The sequence below is a fragment of the Trichosurus vulpecula genome, chromosome 8, assembly GCF_011100635.1.
Source record: "Trichosurus vulpecula isolate mTriVul1 chromosome 8, mTriVul1.pri, whole genome shotgun sequence".
Taxonomy (NCBI): domain Eukaryota; kingdom Metazoa; phylum Chordata; class Mammalia; order Diprotodontia; family Phalangeridae; genus Trichosurus; species Trichosurus vulpecula.
This window is the reverse complement of record NC_050580.1, coordinates 96,317,438-96,335,035: the sequence shown is the minus strand read 5'-3', so window position 1 is coordinate 96,335,035 and position 17,598 is coordinate 96,317,438. Positions and strand designations below refer to the sequence as shown.

Here is a 17,598-nt window from a genome sequence, read left to right as displayed (position 1 = left end):
AATTGAAATTAAACATCTTTGATATAGGGGGTATTTGTGGGTCATTGCAAAAGGGTTAGCCAGTCATGGACATAAGAGAACTGCTCTGATGAGAGGGAATGAGATTCTCCATTTGCCATTGCTAGAACTAAAGCTGCTTTTACTCTTTCTACTCTGGATAAAAGGCTTTTATTACATGGTTTTTTCCATAGCAATATACTCCCTCCTTTTGGTAAAGATCTATAATAATAAAATGGCTTGTCTTTTAACAGAGCCTAATAAACAGTACATTGGGAACTTGAAACCACTCCACTTTGTTGCACCCAATCAACCACACTGGTCTCTTACCCTTTCTTCTCATTTCTGTTAATAGTTATTTTTGAAGAACTAGCACAGAAACAGATCAATAATACATACTGTGCATGGATATGATGGAAGCTGACCTATACTCCATGTAGAGAGATATGTAAATAGTTAATGGTCTGAGGTAAATTAATTCCACGTTCAATCATATGCTCCTGTAACAAAATGGTATGTTTTACGTCTAAAGTCAGAGTTTTCTGAACAGGTGGTTCATTTAAAGCACCACTGTAATAACTAGGTCCTGTTCTGTTTAAATCAGGGCTTCTTAAACTTTTTCCACTGACAACCTCTTTTCCCATTTGTTAGTTGGTGCTGCATGGTCTGAGGGCACGTGCAATGCAAGTGCCTATGCTTTGTGGTAACAACCAAGACTGCAGGAAAGTTGTGCAATGTAACATGGGCAAGGGCTATTAGAAACACCTCGGATTCATCATGCATTTGATTTTGAATCAATTTTTGGTCCTTGCGTGTTGAGAAACCTGTTACTGGTACCAAATTCTTCAAGACCCCATATGGGGTTAAGACCCACCATTTAAGAAATGCCGGTTTTAATCTTCATGTAGGAGCAACATGGTACAGTGGAAAGGGAGGTGGACTTGAACGCAAAAGACCTGGATTTGAATCTAGGCTATTCATTACATACTATCCAGGCCGGTCATGATATACAACCTGTGGAACCTTAGGCAATTAACCTCCATGGTTTTGGATACCTCCTCTGCAGAATGTGAGTGTTGAACTAGATGATCTCTGTGGTCCTTTCCACCTCTAAATCTATGACACTGAACCTAATATACACAAGATACTATGTTAGGCACTGAGGACAGAGAAGCAGCAGAAGATACAATCCATGTTCTCAAGGGGTTTATAGTCCACTTGGGTAGCTAGGACATAACTATAAACAGACATCAGTACGAGGCAATATAAGGGAATGACTGACAGTTAAGTGTCACGTAAGTTCTAAGGACAAAAGGCTCAAATTAGGGTTCTCCAGCAGGCTTGTTTCCCTCATTCAAAACCTCGATCCCCTCCATCACCCCTCTGTCAGTATTTTTGGTCATCTGTGCCTAGAGTAGGCAAACTGCATCTACCCTTGGTACAACAGGAAGGGAAAACTATGCTCACGATTTCAGGAAACACTTATGATCGATTCCCATTCATTTGATTCACTTATTCAACAAATATTTATTAAACACTTACTCTACCCAAGGCTCAGATCCAGGCCCACAAATGAACAAGGATAAGAAAAGAGGAAACAACACAGAAATGTTATCCATTCTTATGGTCATGTTATCTTTTTTCTTCTAAATTTTGTCCTTCACAAAATATACTGGAAACAGAGTCAGAACTGGATTCAAATCCTAGATCAACAAGCACAGATTAAGAGCTGGAAAGGACCACAGAGGCCATGTGGCAGAACACCCTCATTTGACTTACTGTTGAAGAACTGAAGCCAAGGGAGGTTAAGCAATCTGCTCACAGTCATGCAGCTGGTGTCTGAGGTGGGATACGAACCCAGGTCTTGCTGGCTCCAAGTTCAAAACTCTATCTATCATACCATGCTGCCACTTCCATGATTTGCAACTTACTTAACTTGACACTTAATTTCTTCATCTATATAATAGAGATATTCATACCTACCCTCCCTTACCTCAATGAACTGTGACTGGATGGTACAAAGCTGGGAGGGATAGCCCAAAATCTTAGGTGACAAGAACCCAATAGGCTAGGATGTTGGGCCAAATTTAATAAGATGAGATTGAGTAGGGATAAATGTGAAATTTTTTATTTGGGTTAAAAAAATCTGCTTTACAAATACAAGATCGGGAAAGTGTGGCTAATCAGCAAGCACAGAATTTCAGAGTTGAAAGGGATCTTAGGAGGCCATCTAGTCTAAACCTTGCCTAAAAGAATGGCCCTCAGTTCATCTGAGAAAATATCTGGGGGTTCTGATGGATTCCAAAGTGAATAAGAGCTAACAGTGACACTGTGGCAATAAAAACGAATGCAATCATTGGCTACCTTAAGTGAGATATGGTGTCCAGGACTACAAGAGTTGACGGTTCTCATATGCTCTGCTATAGTAAGAACACACCTGGAATGCTACTGTCATTTCCAGGCACCCCATTTTAGGAATGCTAGTGATGAGCTAGAGAATATTCTCCAAAAGTTTACTAGAATGCTCAAGGACCCTAAGATCATGACATGTAAATATTGATTAAAAGAACTGAAGATAGTGGCAAGATGACATAGTGGATAGAATGCTAGACCTGGAGTTAGAAAGACCTAAGTTCAAATTCAGTTTCAGACACTTGGTAGTTCAGTGACCTTGGATAAGTCAATTTGAACTTTACCTGCCTCAATGTGAGATGGAATTAATAATAGCACCCACTTGCCAGGGTTGTTGAGGATGAAATGAGATTGTATATATACATATTCACATATGCATATCAAGTGCTTTGCAAACCTTAAAGTGATGTGAAATCTTAGCTATTGTTACTATTATGTGACAGCTATTTTCAAGTATTTCATGTGAAATTTGCTCCAGATGGAAGGACTAGGGAAAATATATGGAAGGTACAAAGAGGCAAATGCAGGCTTGAAATTTCCTGATAATTAGAGAACAGAGAATTTGAGCTGTCCAGAGAGGAACTGGCTGCCCCACACCGGTACTGAACTCACTCTCCACTGGAAGTTTTCAACCACAGATTGGAAGACCATTTATTGGATTTGTGGCTGAGGGGATTCTTGGTCAGGTATAAAATGAACAAGATGGATTTTGAGGCCCTCCCCAACTCTAATATTCTTTGAGTCTGTAATCAAATAAAAAAATACACGTGAAAGAATTATTTTATAAATGGCAAAACATAAATGTAAGGAATGATAATGTTATAACACTGTCATCGCCCCTTCCTTTTGCTGACGCAATGAGTTCCCCTTGCTTTCCCACTCCGTTGTTGCCTTTTCCTTTGCCCTATGTCATTGGGCAGGCAGACAAGAATGATCAAATCCAATTATTGAATAAGAACTCTTCTAATGCTTTCTTAGCCTCTTTTCTTTCTAGGAATTTAGATTTGTGTAGGATTCCCAGCAGAGGAAGCTGTCCAAGTGTTAGGAAAATGTGGCTAGGTACACCTGCATTTTCTTCTTGTCTTACTGCTAATCAAACCCCAGTCCTGTGTTAATTCCACCATCTGCCTCTTTCACTCTTATTCCGTGCTACTGAATGCAACTGGGAGAAGTCATGACCCATGGGTCCACAACAAATTTAGGTTATCTAATCTCAAATGGGACTTCACTGTGACAACAAAATCCTATTCTTTCCTAATCAATCAGCTATCCTGGTGGTGTTGAACTCAAATAGAAATGAATCCCTGCAGGCTGCATATTTACTTACAAAACCACAAACTGACATTATCTATGTGTAATGGCAGGCAAAGTGGGACTTTTGCTGTTTTTCCTTTTGGAGTACTTTTCAGCACTTAGTGCTGAATCAAGCGCCTTTGATTGAGCCTTGCCTTTGTTTGAATCAAGAGTCTTTGATGACCTGCTTAAGTCACAAGAAAGCCTAAGTCACAAGAGTTTGAGTTACATGGTTGTGATGCCCTTGGACCCTGAAGAAGTGTATATATACTCTAAGGTTAGCGTTTTGTGGGGGGGCTCACTCATTGGAAGAGTGTTCGTGTGATTTGGCCAGGAAAGACTCAGGGTAGCCATTAAGGAGTCCCCGGCTTTGAAAACCCAGATGTTGGTGCTTCTCTCTCTGGTAACTATGTATGTATGTATGTAATGGTCAGACAGCTAGAAGTCCTGTCTGTTGACTCGTGTTATTTTCTCTGTTTATAATTTCTGCTTGTAATTTCTGTTTGTGTTTTCTTTGAAATTCTGGGAGCTAACTTTTTCAAGTGAAGGATATATGTATGTTTAATTAAAATGAGATTGTAAACCACTTAAAGTTGCTTTCCTTAGAAAAGCAGATCAAAGAACCTGTGCTAGCAGCCCTCCTGTGTGCTGGTGTTATTGGCCTTACACCTCCACAGCAGCTACAAGCAGCATTGGTTGTATTGAATTTTTGTTAATTTTATTAAAAATTTCCCAATTACATTTAATCTGGTTCTCACAGCCCTTGTGGCTGCTTGCAAATTAGACACCTCTGATCCATCATACTCACCACAACATATATTCCAAACCTTCTCATTTCTCCTCAAGCCTCTCACGGTACACCCATCTCCAAGCTGAGGACTTTGCCTAATACTTCATTTTTAAAAACTGAGGTCATTTGCCAAGAGTTCCCTCTTCTCCTCATCTCATATCTCTATGACATCATCATTAAATATCTCCTCCTACACTTCTACCTCTGATGAAGCAGTGCCCCTTCTTCCCAAAGCCAACCATTCTACATGCACCCTTCCTCCTATTCCTTCATGTTTTCTCTAGCATATTGCTCCCATTATCATCTTCAGTCTATTTAATCTTTCCCCATCTACAGGTTTCTTCCATTGGCTGACAAACACATCCATGCTTCCCCAATCTTTAAAAAGCCCCCACTTGCTCCTACTATATCCTCTTTCCTCTTCTTCTCAGGGAAACGGGGGGGGGGCGGGAAGTCTATATTCTGTGCCTCTACATCCTCTCTTCTAAACCCTCTTATGTAATGTGGCTTCGGGACTTTCAATTAAAAGCTTTCTGTCCAAAGTTACCAATGATCAAATTTTAATTACCCAATCTAATGCCCTTTTCTTATCCTTCTTGACCTCTCTGCATTATCTGACACTGTTGGTCATCTTCTCCTAAATACTCTCTTTCCCCTGAGTTTTTATGACATTGATCTTTCTTGATTCTCTTTCTACCAATCTGACCACTCCTTCTCAGTTTCCTTTGCTGGGTTTTCATATACGTAAGTGTACGTATACACACAGACATACATACACACACATATGTATATACACATGCATGTATATACACACATACATACATATACACACAGTTACATGTGCATAATATAATTATATATCATATTCATATGTGTATAAATATATGTATATGGGTGTACATAATACATATACTATACACACACACACACACACACACATTTCATGTCCACAAATTAGGTAGCTCCAAAATTAGGTAATTATGCTAGTGTATGACATAGGTGCAGATTTAGCAACTTTGTTTTTATCTTTGAATTTTGTGTGGAAGGGAAGAAGTGATTAGCCATCCCCGCCGACCCAGGTACCATAGAGTCCAGATATAACCACATTAAATTATGTGCCCTTGGCAAAGTCACTCACCCATTCTAGAGCTGAGATCGTGTCTAATTTTGAAATGCTATCCACCTGTTCATCAGAAAGAATGCATACCTTCTCCATGAAATGATAAGCTTATTTACAAAGTAAATAAGATATGGTCCTTGCCTTCAAGTCTCAAGAAATTTGGGAGGGATGATAAGAAATGATATCCAAGGGGCCTTTTTGATCACCGCTGCCTCTCTTTTCCCTTTCCTCCATCTCTTTCTAATCAAACTCTCTATTTTTCTCTCTTTGTCTTTGGTCTCTAGATATTACTTCCCTCCAATCTGTCATCTTGTGTTATTTCAAGAAAAAAAATTTGTTAACACATGCTCACAATCATCAAGGAGACAATTTTATGGGGGGAAGTAGAAGAAAATTATTTTTCAACTGTATAAAAGCCAATAATAAAAACCTCTTGCACAAAGCTTCCAATTTCCATTTTGTGCCAAGCATTTTTTTTAACTTACAGATTTACAATTACTATATTCAGAGTAAGCAGAGACAGAAAAGACTTCTGGAGTCATTTACTCTAAGTATCAAAAGAAAAAGTACAGAAAAATTTCCTCCAGGATTTGGACCAAAGTCCTAAAGCTTAAGTCTCTGGGGACTTAGTGCCTACCTCTAACAGGTACAATCTAGTTACTGAAAGAAAGCACATTTCTTCAAGCTCATGTGCCATGCTACACATTTGCATCATGTAGTTAATCTCACAGAACTGCACACACTGTGTGACATGTCTGCTATTCTTTACCATCTGGTGCCTGTAGTTGACATTCAGTTTGAAAAACACATGCAGGAAAAAAAAATCTACCCTCATTCATTCTGAGCTGAAATAGGTAATAGAACAATGAGCTTTGCAACCCAGCCTTTTGGAAAGATGGAGAAGCAGAATTAGAAGTGAAAAATATAGAATATTTTTAAATCACCAAACATTATGAAAGACAAACCTTCTCTTTTGTTTTCTTGTTTTCAGCTTTAAGATCTTCATATTCACCAATTGCTATAAGAGAAGAGGGAAAACAACATTATAACACTCAGAAATGAAAAATAATCAAGCTTATTAAATTTAAATTTCATTCATCTGAATCCAGAAGGTCAGAACCTTTAATTATCTGTATTTCCCCCAACCAGTCCATTTGTAGGAGGAAGAGGCAATTATCAAGGAGAAAAAGTCACAGTATAAATTTGTTGAAAACAACAACAAAACAACTTCCAGGCAATTAAATTAGATTAGGATAAATTTAGCCCAATCCCTTGTACCTCCAGTCCTCCGCACTGAGAATTCAGTTCCAAATCCATGACCGTTGGCCACTGCAACATCCTCAATTATCAAACCAAGATTATATGCTATTCATTAAACTCTATTTATCAAGTCAGAAAAATGACTCACAGGTTTTACAAAGACTTCCTATATACAGAAATAAAAAAGGACTGCCCACTTTCAACTGAGTTTTAACACCTCAAGCACTCAAATTAGTCAGTATTTGATTATATATTAAAATTTAGCTGGCAACCCACAGTGTATTAGTTGCTGTCAAATGAACAATACAAAAATATCATTCTAACAAGGGTGATTCATACCAAAGATTTTGGCCTCTTTAGCACTCCCAAAATTATTTTTATTTCAGAACACACACTAATAGATAAATGCACCTAGAAAGTCAAAGAAACCAAAGTTTAATAAACTCACAAAGACAAATTCCATGGCCCGTACCTAAAGTTCAGGCATGCAAAATTGAAGGCTTTGAAGGAGAGAACGGAAACTAGAGAGCCAAAAGGAAGAGAATGGATGAGACCAATTGTTATAGAACATCCTCCAACTTCAGTTTCATCATCTGTAAAATGAGAAGATTCGAACACAATGTTTCTAAGGTTCCCATCATACCTGGCATTCTATTTAAGCATATCAAAGGTAGGGCTTAAGAAAACCATTTAGCCTAATGGTTATCTGCTTCCCATTCCACTCTACTACATGCAACAAATTCCAGGATTCCAACACTTAATTAATACTAATGACTTTCTTGATCTACTGAAAAATTCCACTGCAATTCAGAGTTTAAATAATGTCTTAAAGAGGATCTGCATGCACAAAAAAAAAGTCTATGGCGTGTCTAGAGGGGAAAGTAAGGAAATGAGTTTAAAAATAATAACAACAGTAGCAACGGCAACAACAAAAACCCACAGCTTCTCAATACCATCGATTACCTGAACCTTTGTTTGCCATTAGTGCTACAGGTGTTTGCTTCCAACTACCAGAGGTAAGGGAAATCTGAGAACAGCTCACAGGAGTTATGGATCTAGAGCCTGAAGGGACCTCAGAGGTCATCTTATCCCCTCTCACCCCAAGCACCTCCCTTTTAAAGATAAAGAAACCGAAGCCCAGAAGGCTAAGGTAGTAGTAAGAGACACAGCTGAGATTCGAACTCAGGTCCTGTGATCCTAAATGCAACATTTAGCTAATTTATTGGAGAGAAATAATTTTGGTTTCCTGTAGAAGCAACCTAAAGGGATAAGAATGCCTCCTGTGACATGGTTACACAAATAATTAAAATTCAAAATGATGTAAAGCAAACCCCAAACCAGCAGAAACCGTGAAACCACAACAGCATCTAAAGGAAACACAAAACCTCTATTGTTCTTTCCTTATTTTCCCCAACTGTAAAGAAAAAAGGACATTTTCCCCAAAGTTTACCTTATGAAGCAGTTGGCTAAAGAAGATGACTTTCAAACTGATGAGGTGCCATTATCAAAAAATAATAAAAGAAATGCTAAAGCCCCTTATTAACAATTGGTACATTATATCAGCCTTAGTATGGCAAAATGGGAAGGGTCCTAAACTTAGATCGAAGTCAGTAGAACTTGGGTTCAAGTCCTGGGTCCACTACTTACTAGTATTGTGACAAATCAAATAACTTCTCTGAGCTTTACTCTCCTCATCTGTTCATCTACTACCTACTTTGAATGGTTGTTTCAAAGAAAATTCTTTATACATTGTCAAGAAATTGAGCAATTCTAATTCCAGTATTTCACAGCGTCCATTTAAAAAGAAAAGAAAACAGAAATAAAGAAACTTTAGCTGGTCATTTAGTATTCAAAAGTGGCTGGAAATTAAGTTGAAAAGTCAAAATTTATTTACCATCCCATTCCTAGTAACCTAGTCTGTGGTTATGCATGCCATAATAAAGGCTTACAGAATCATGATCTCATAAAGGCACTAAGGAGTTATTTTTCTCTTCTTTTCTTTTTTCCTATTTAACACATCTGATAGATGTTTGAAAGCTTTCTTTATCACACTATAGTATTCTTCCCTTTATATGGCTGATAGCACCCAGATGGAACACTGTTGATTCCCTCAATTACTAGGTCTTTATGGAAAGCATTAATTAAGAACCCTTCACCTATGGTGTCTTAATGGACATCAGGTGAAAACATGTTTTCTTGTAAATGACTACGTGCAACTATTTTTTAAGGTTGTGGGCAGGAAGGGGAGATACGGGAAATGAGAGCCAAAGGGTAAGGGAAAGAGAGCCACGGGGGGAAAGATGGGGGTGGGTGGGGAATGTCCATTAAAAAAAGAAAGAAAGAAAGAAAAGAAATTCGTATTCATGTTTTGAATTACTCTTCAAACCTACAACAAGCTTATGACCATGGACACTAATCTATCTCAGAAATTTAATTCTCTCTCCCTCTCACTTTCCCTCTCTCTCTCCCTGTCTCTCTTCTCTGTTTCCTCCCCTCTCTTCTCTCTCCCTTCCTCATCTCTCCCATCTTTTTCCCTCCACTGTATGTCTCTCTCTCTCTCCCTCTTCCCTCATCTCTCTCTCTCTAATCTCTCTCTGACTCTCCCCTTCCTCTTCCTCCTCCTCCTCTTCCTCTCTGTCTCTGTCTCTCCCTCCTTCCCTTTCCTTCTCTTATCCCTCTGTCTCTCCTTCCTTTTCTGTCTCCCTCCCCTTATCTCTTCTCTTTCTCTCTTCTTCACACACACACACACACACACACACACACTCCCCTTCTCCATCCTCAGCCAACAATGCTATACCATGCATTAACTGGTTTGGGTGAAACAATAAAAGGGAGCTATCACCATTTTTGTCTTAGAGTAAGTTCTCACAGTACAGTCTGCTCTTTTTTCAATTTGTTAATGCTAAAGACTCATTTTAACCCCAGAATGTAAGGAAATCTCTAGCACGCCAGGAAGCCTTGCCAGTCTATCTCCAGTTTCCAATCCATCCACCAGGCTTTCACATTCTTCACGTGAAAAGATACACACTCCTCAGGAAAACCCAAAGTGTATAACTTCCTCTTGCAGTGCTGGCCTACAGAGGTAGAGGATAAGGTGACTAATAAAAAGGAGTTTTGATCTGCAGTAGGTGACGCTGTTTTAACTATAAGAAAGGGGTACTGGGAAGAGTCAATGGAAAATAATTAGAGGAGCAAAGAAAGTGAAGTAGCAGAGATGAAAATGGAAACATATCTAAGATAAAAGAATGAGGGAAAAATCTACATTCGACTGGACTTCCCAGCTTCCTATAAGTCCCAACTAAAATCCTGCCTTCTACAGGCAGCCTTCCCCAACCCCTCTTAATTCTAGTGCCTTCCCCCTGTTAATTATTTCTTATACATCTTGTACATTGCTTGTTTGAACACATTTCTTTGCTTGTTGTCTCCCCCCATTACAATGTGGGCTCCTTGAGGGCAGTGACTGTTTTTTGTCTCTTTTTGCATCCCCAGTGTTTAGCACAGTGCCTGGCATACAGTAGGTATTTAATAAATACTCATTGAAACTATAGGCATTTACTGAGCACCTACAGTGTTCAAAAGAATGGGAAGAAAAGTTAAACAATATAAAAGCAAACCAAAGAAAATAAGGGAAACCTGCTTCAAGAGTGAAGTTGATTCTTTATTCCTCAATATTAAGTAACACTAAGGAGAAGTTTTTTTCACCATAAGTTCTATCATGGAAATCAAGAGAATTTAACAGCTTAGAGATCATTAGGTACTCATCCTAATTGGCAATGGAATATGACTCAGGACCTATAGACTATAATTAAATGGTGCAGGTGTTTTTTAAGTAGTACTTCTACATTTCCTGTGCAAGATCCCAACATACTAGTTAATTTTATCCCTATAACAATCAGGTAAGGGAGGGAGGGCCAAGATTAATAAACAGGTCTCCTGACTCAAAGCCCTCTTTCTACTAGACCACACTGTCTCCTTGATTTGGCTCAACTCTATCACACAAGACTTGGCCAAAGAATAATAAAAGACTACCCATGTCCCATCCACTATGTTTTAGGATGAGAAAATCTAAGAAAAATAAAGTCTTCTATGACCATCGAATATAACCTGAAATTCACTGCCTAAAATGAGATGTTCTAAAGTGAATGTTCATAGGATCAGCATGTATATCTGAGAAAGACAGAATACAGAAACACCTCCTAACAATGGTACAAGAAGGAAATGATTTTTCCTCTTCCCCTAATGGTGAATAAGGACCTTAGTCATAAAAGACTCTGTTCAATTAGGACACTAGTCCTTTCTACACAGATACCAATGGGTTCTGCACTTAAAGCCAGAACTAAAGAAAGAAGAGCTATTTATACCTACCTTGTTAATTAAAGCATTAGGGAGGCAGGGAGAAAGCACTGTTAGAATATGATCAAATAACAAAGGTGACCTACTGAAATCACATCTGGAAAGAAATTAATGGCAACTGTGAAATTCAGTGGTTCTCTGGGAAGTACACAGTACTTTCTCTAATAATAATGAAGTACCATCAATAAAGTATAGGCAAGGCTCTCCAATTTAACTAAATAAAATAGCCAAAAATTGGGTAACTAAAAATCCCCAAAATGATCCTAAAGTTTAACTGTCCACATTATGCTTCTCCATATAGAAACCTGATGTTATACTTTTAAAATAGAACTCTAAGAAGAGCCTTGCACATGGGGACACAGGGGCCCTAAGAAGTTAAATGAGATGCGCCAAATCTTAAGGTGGCAAGCAGCAAAGCCAGGATTGGAAATAAAAGTTAAGAGTTTTCTATGTCATACATCAGCATGCTTTCTCTCATGAGTAGAACAAAAGTAAAGGCTACGTAGCCCCAGTTACAAAGGATGAAAGTCAAAATATAGTCAGATATGATGACAAAATTAGATTTAAAATTTCATTGTTCTAGATTGTACATTAATTTTGATGCTCCTCTGTAATACAAGGAATCAATGTGCTATATAAATGTTAGCTAACTGCTTTTTCTACTAGTTGTAATAATAATGATAACAACAACAACTACCATGATAAAGAGATTTAAGGTTTGCGAAGCACTTTACATGCTTTATCTCATTTGATCTTCACCTGGGAGATAGGTGCCAATATTACCCCCATTTTATAGATGAGAAAACTAAGGCAGATAGAGGTGAAGGGATTATTTGGAGTTGTGGCTCAGACAGAATTTAAACTCAGGTCTTCCTGACTCCAAGTCTAACACTCTATCCACCATGCTACACAGCTGGCTCTAACAATGGATTTTAATTCATTTGGCAGTGCATAGCTACATCATAGAGTCTATGGGTCTGTTTCAAACTCTACTTAGACCACTTGCGATTTGTATTGACTTATATTTAAAGATCCATTTAGAGGTGAATTACAGTTGAGCAAAGGGGATTTCAGGCTCAGTATTGCAAGTACTACTAGATTATCTAAATATCTGTACAATAATCCGGTTCAGCAACAATCTAGTTTATAAACAGAAACCACATGATAATATAACTGATGAAAAGAGATGCTATAACATCTCTGAAATGAGATAAAGAGGTGATTATGACTTGTATCTGAAAAGTGACATATGAACATACTTTTGGGTCTTATTATGACGTTCATTTGGGTTAATTTTATCCAGGACTGGATAGCAAAATAATATAGATATGTTGTAAAAGTTTCAACTGTGATAACATCATTCACCTAATATGAAGGAGGAAGACCATAATAAGGCTGGGGCCAGGAAACGCCTACTGAAATAGATTTTGAAATGTCTTTGCATTGCTTGATTTCAGATGGATTTAATTTTGAAGAAAAAAGAAGGCTCTCATAACTGGTATGGTGAACACAAGACTAAATTCAGTGACCTGACTTGGTGGTGAAGTCCTTTTATCTTTCTCCTATGCACACCAATGTTATGAGCCAATGTTACAACCAAGTAAGAGTTTACTTGAATTTTTATTAAGACTATAATCATTAGCTAAATAACCTTATGGCATGAAAAATAAAATAACATTTTGTTTTGTTTTAAAAGAAGTCATATCTTTCTAAGTTTCAACTTTAAGGGAACTCATTTTTGAACCCATTTTCATTCAAAGAATGGTCGATAGTAAATAATCTCATAACAGGGCTTTCTTATCTACAAGTGGTAACCTTTCCCATCAGAATTTTGATCCATATGTTAATAATAACACGGTATTTCCAGGTTTATTAGGCAATAAAGCTTCATGAATTTCTACATATTCACCACTGTTTTACATAAAAAATCATAAATCTCATCAAGGGCTATACCAAGTCTATAATATTTAAATTGCTGTCATACCTGGAAAAAAATTCAGACCAACCAAGTGATCAGTAAATAAAGTGAGGCATTTATTCAGGGTCAAGGAATTGCAATTCAGGACAATACGCTGCCTTTTCAGACAGGGATGTCTGGGGAGACAGAGGTTGACGCAGTCATATTTCAAAATAGAAATGAACACTTCAGGAAATAAGAGATGTGAACAAGGTATGATCCAAAGATGCTATTTCTCTGCATCATTAAAGATGTCTATCACCTTAATAAAATGAAGCCCAAAGAAAAGACGAGAATTATCTCAGTATCTTCTTGAACATAATCAGTCACACTGGCTTCCTAATTTTTAACAGGTACATAATATAACCTTCCAGAAAGATATGATATAGGTAATTATGCCACTTGATAGAAAAGATGGTGGAATGTTTTCAAGTAATTCAATAGGTGAAGTAGGTGTGATTTAGAAGACAAGGAACCCAGAGAATAAAAAGCATAAATTAGAGAGTGTTCATATTATGACAGGTATAGGCATTATATTTCACTACTTTCTTCAAAAGTAACTTCATTTATGACATAACACTGTGGATCTGATTTTAAATAGATTGTCAACTGTGCAGCTGACTGATTTTTGTCCTTGGGACCTTGCCTAGGGGTTAAAACTAGAGACTTACGGACAATAATTTCTTGTTGTTTTTCACTTTTTAAAATATGTCACTATCTATGAGCTGGTGAAGTTTCAGGGTAAAATCTGCCACGTGGGTAGGTCAGGTAGAATATGATCCTCACTTTGGAATCGAACTCTAACTTTCAAAGGACACACTGTTTATTTGATAGAGAAATGTTCTTCTTTACATCAAAGGCAAGGGACAAAATACTGTCAGACCAAAATATCATTCAGAATGTTTACTAAGGAGTGATGATGATTACTGGCTATTTTCAAATCTCAGCATTCCCCCATCAGCTTCAGCAAACTAGAATATGGAAGAAGGCAATTTGCAATTATGCCCCAAAAGTCACCAAACTGCACACACCCACAATTCTGCCCCAAAGAGCTCAAAGAAGGAAGAAAAGGACTAACATGTACAAAAATACTTATAGCAGATCTTTTTATTGTGACAAAGAACTGGAATGTAAGGAAGTACCCACCAATTACGGAATGGCCTAACCAATCAGGGTATATGAATGTAATGTAATACTAATATGACCTAAGAAATGACAAAGGAAGAGTTTCAGAGAAACCTGGGAAGTCTTGTATGAACTAATGAAGAGTGAAATGAGTAGAACCAGAAGAACGATTTCTACAATAACAACAACAGTGAAAAGACAAACAACTTTGAAAGCCTGAAGACCTCTGATCAATGAAGGACTAATGATGAAGAATGCTACCCAATTCCAGGCAGAGAGGGGATGGACTGAGGGTCCAGAAGAAAACATATATTTTGGGGCACAGCCCATGAAAGAATTTGTTTTTTCTGTTACAAAATTTTTGTTTTTCTTTCCCAGTGGGAATGGGGGAGGCAGGGTGGGGAAGAGAGAAAACAGATTTGTGTTCATTAAAAAAAAAGTAATTGAAAAAAACAAACATGGAATCCTAGAACTTGAAGAGACTTTAAAGATAATTTAGTTCAGGCTTCTCACCCAACACACAGAGGTTTGGTTAATTAACGGACTGATGTCAACCTAGATAGAGTCCTCTAATACACCACCACAGGGCCCTTGGCCCTATGCTTATCAACATTTTTAGCCATAGCTTAGACGAAAACTTCTGAAATTTATGTATGACACAAAGTGAGAAAGAACAGCTAATAAGAGAGAATTAGGATCCAGCTACAAGAAGTTAGAATAATTAGCCTCTAGCAAGATTAAATCTAATAAAGACAAATTTAACTTAGGTTAAAAAAATCAACAACACAAGTATAGGATATTAGAGAAGTGAATACAAAACAATTCATATGAAAGAGACATAGGCATTTTAGTGGACTGCCAGCTCAACATGAGTAAACAGTGAAACATGGTATCCTCAAAAAAACCTAATTCGATTAGATTGTATTAATAGTAAAATAGAATCCAGAAGAGATATGATAGTTCCATTGCACTCTGTCATAGTGAGGCCACATTTGAAGTATGATGCCCATTTCTGGACACTGCACTTTGGTATGGGCATTCACAACCTAGGGCAGGTCCAGAAGAAGACAACCAGAATGATGATGGGCCTTGAGATCATATTATCCAAAGACCATTGAGGAAACTAGAGATGTTTAGAAAATACTCATATGAAGGAACTGTCACATAAAAGAAGGACTCAACATTGCTCTACATGGCCCTAGAGAGAAGTAGGACCAATGAGTAAAAAAATTATAAGAAGGCAGATTTAAGTTCAATAGGAGGCCTGATTTCTAATGGAATGAACTTTCAAAAAATAGAATGAGTAACTCTGGGGGTAGTGGGTTCCCTGGCACTAGAAGTCTTTAAGCTGAAGCAATATGACCACTAGTTAAAGATGCTATTGCAGGGATTCATGTTTCAGGTTAGGGCAACTGGGCAGCACAGTGGATAGATTGCCAGGCCTGGAGTCAGAAAGACTCATCTTCCTAAGTTCAAACCTGGCCTCAGATACTTATTAGCTGTATGACTCTGGGCAAAATCATTTAACTCTGTCTGCCTCAGCTTCCTCATCTGTAAAATGAGCTGGAGAAGGAAATGGCAAACCACTCCAGTATCTTTGCCAAGAAAACCACAAATGGGGTCATGAAGAGTCAGGCACAACCGGAAATGACTGAACAAAAACAACAACAAATGTTTCAGGTGGGAGTTGGATGTCATAATCTCTGAGATTTTTTCCAATTCTTAAATGACTTGTTCAAAGTGATGCAGCAAGCAAACACAAAATGTTTATCACATTTGTGAAGTTGGAAAATGTATGAGAGACTCAACAGCAAAAAAAAAAAAAATCTATTAAGTTGGAACAACGGAAAGGGGCAGAAGCAGGATCCAAACTCTGACCTCTCAACTCTAAATCAATGCTTTTTCCATTACACCTTGGCATGTTCATCAAGTTACCTCTTCTACCCCTACCTTTTCTATTTCAAAACCATAGCTTCTCAAACAATAAGGTTAAATGGCATTGAAAAATTAATGAAATCAAGTCACCTATCATCACTTAGCTCTGAACCAAGCATACCCCTGCTATTTATACTCCTGGAGTTGGATTAAAAAATTATGTTCTGTATTAAAAGGTCTCAATGTCAGAATGACTAAAGGTATGAACAATTCAAAAGTAGATATACATTTCAAGAGAGTCACATTTCAAAAAGTATCCTTGCCAATCCACGACCTCTGGAGATGGCCTTGGCTGATGAGACATGATATTTGCAAGCGCCAATTCCTGACTTTTTATTTTTCTACTATGAGTGTTCAAAATAGGTGATGGCTCATCCCACAAATTTATAAATCTTTAATCTGAAAATAGGATAATAATGAGCTGGGGTCAAAGTCAGGAGGAGGTGGGTTCAAGTCCTACCTGTCATAAACTATTTGATCCTGGGCAAGTTACCAAACAATTCAGTACCCTGGGCAGAATTTTAAGACTGCAAATTGTAGAACATTCACTTCTGAATTGGTAGAGGAATGGTTCCTCAGAAGGATGGTTCTGGATACCAATGAAATCATATGCCCAGAGAAAAACCAAAATCAAAGAAGGGAAGGAAGGAAAGAAGGAAGGAAGGAAGGAAGGAAGGAAGAAAGAAAGAAAGAAAGGAGGGAGGGAGGGAAATCTGAAGGCAGGTTTGGTGAACCAGAAAGAAAGAAAAAGCCGACACCAACTCATGCAGTGGGGAAGACCCACTGAAAGGACAGTTACATGATCAACATAGGCTGCATATTGAAAGTCCCCACCCTCAGTTAATAAATGGTCAGCTCTAGGGTGGTAGGGTATAAGAAGTATGTAAAAGAGATCCCAAGAGGCTTCATGAAGAAAAGAACTGTTGCCTGGTAATTGCCATTAGCCTAATAATATTGGCCAGATCTGTAAACTGAACTTTAAAGGGGTAGAACATAAAACCATAACATTCTGGAGTTTAAGGGAACCTTAGAGATCGATCATCTTGTACAAGCTCTTCATTTTAGAAATAAGCAGACAAGGCCCTAAAATGATTCATGACTTTTGTCAAATTTCAAGTCAGAGGGGCAGATGGGACTAGAAAAAAGTATTTCTTTCTCAGCTCAACCGTGTTCTCTCTCCTTGAGGTTGCATAACAAGAGAACACTCTTGGATTAGAGATTAGATAGAGGCAGCCAACTGGGGTTGTGGAGGATAGACTACATAACACAGGACTTGGAGTCAGGAAGTCCTGAGTTCAAATTCTACCTCAGAGATTTTCTAGTTGTGTGACCCTGGGCAAATCCCTTAACATCTCT

The 17,598-nt window shown here is 37.9% G+C and overlaps 1 protein-coding gene across 1 annotated transcript in view; it reads right to left on the bottom strand.

The window, feature by feature from the left end:
• SHTN1 (shootin 1) overlaps positions 1–17,598 on the bottom strand; it is a 118,112-nt gene that overhangs the window by 97,183 nt on the left and 3,331 nt on the right. The window contains exon 2 of the mRNA XM_036735333.1: positions 6,578–6,630. Coding sequence (XP_036591228.1) covers positions 6,578–6,630 — 53 coding nt within the window. The remainder of the gene's footprint in view (positions 1–6,577; positions 6,631–17,598) is intronic.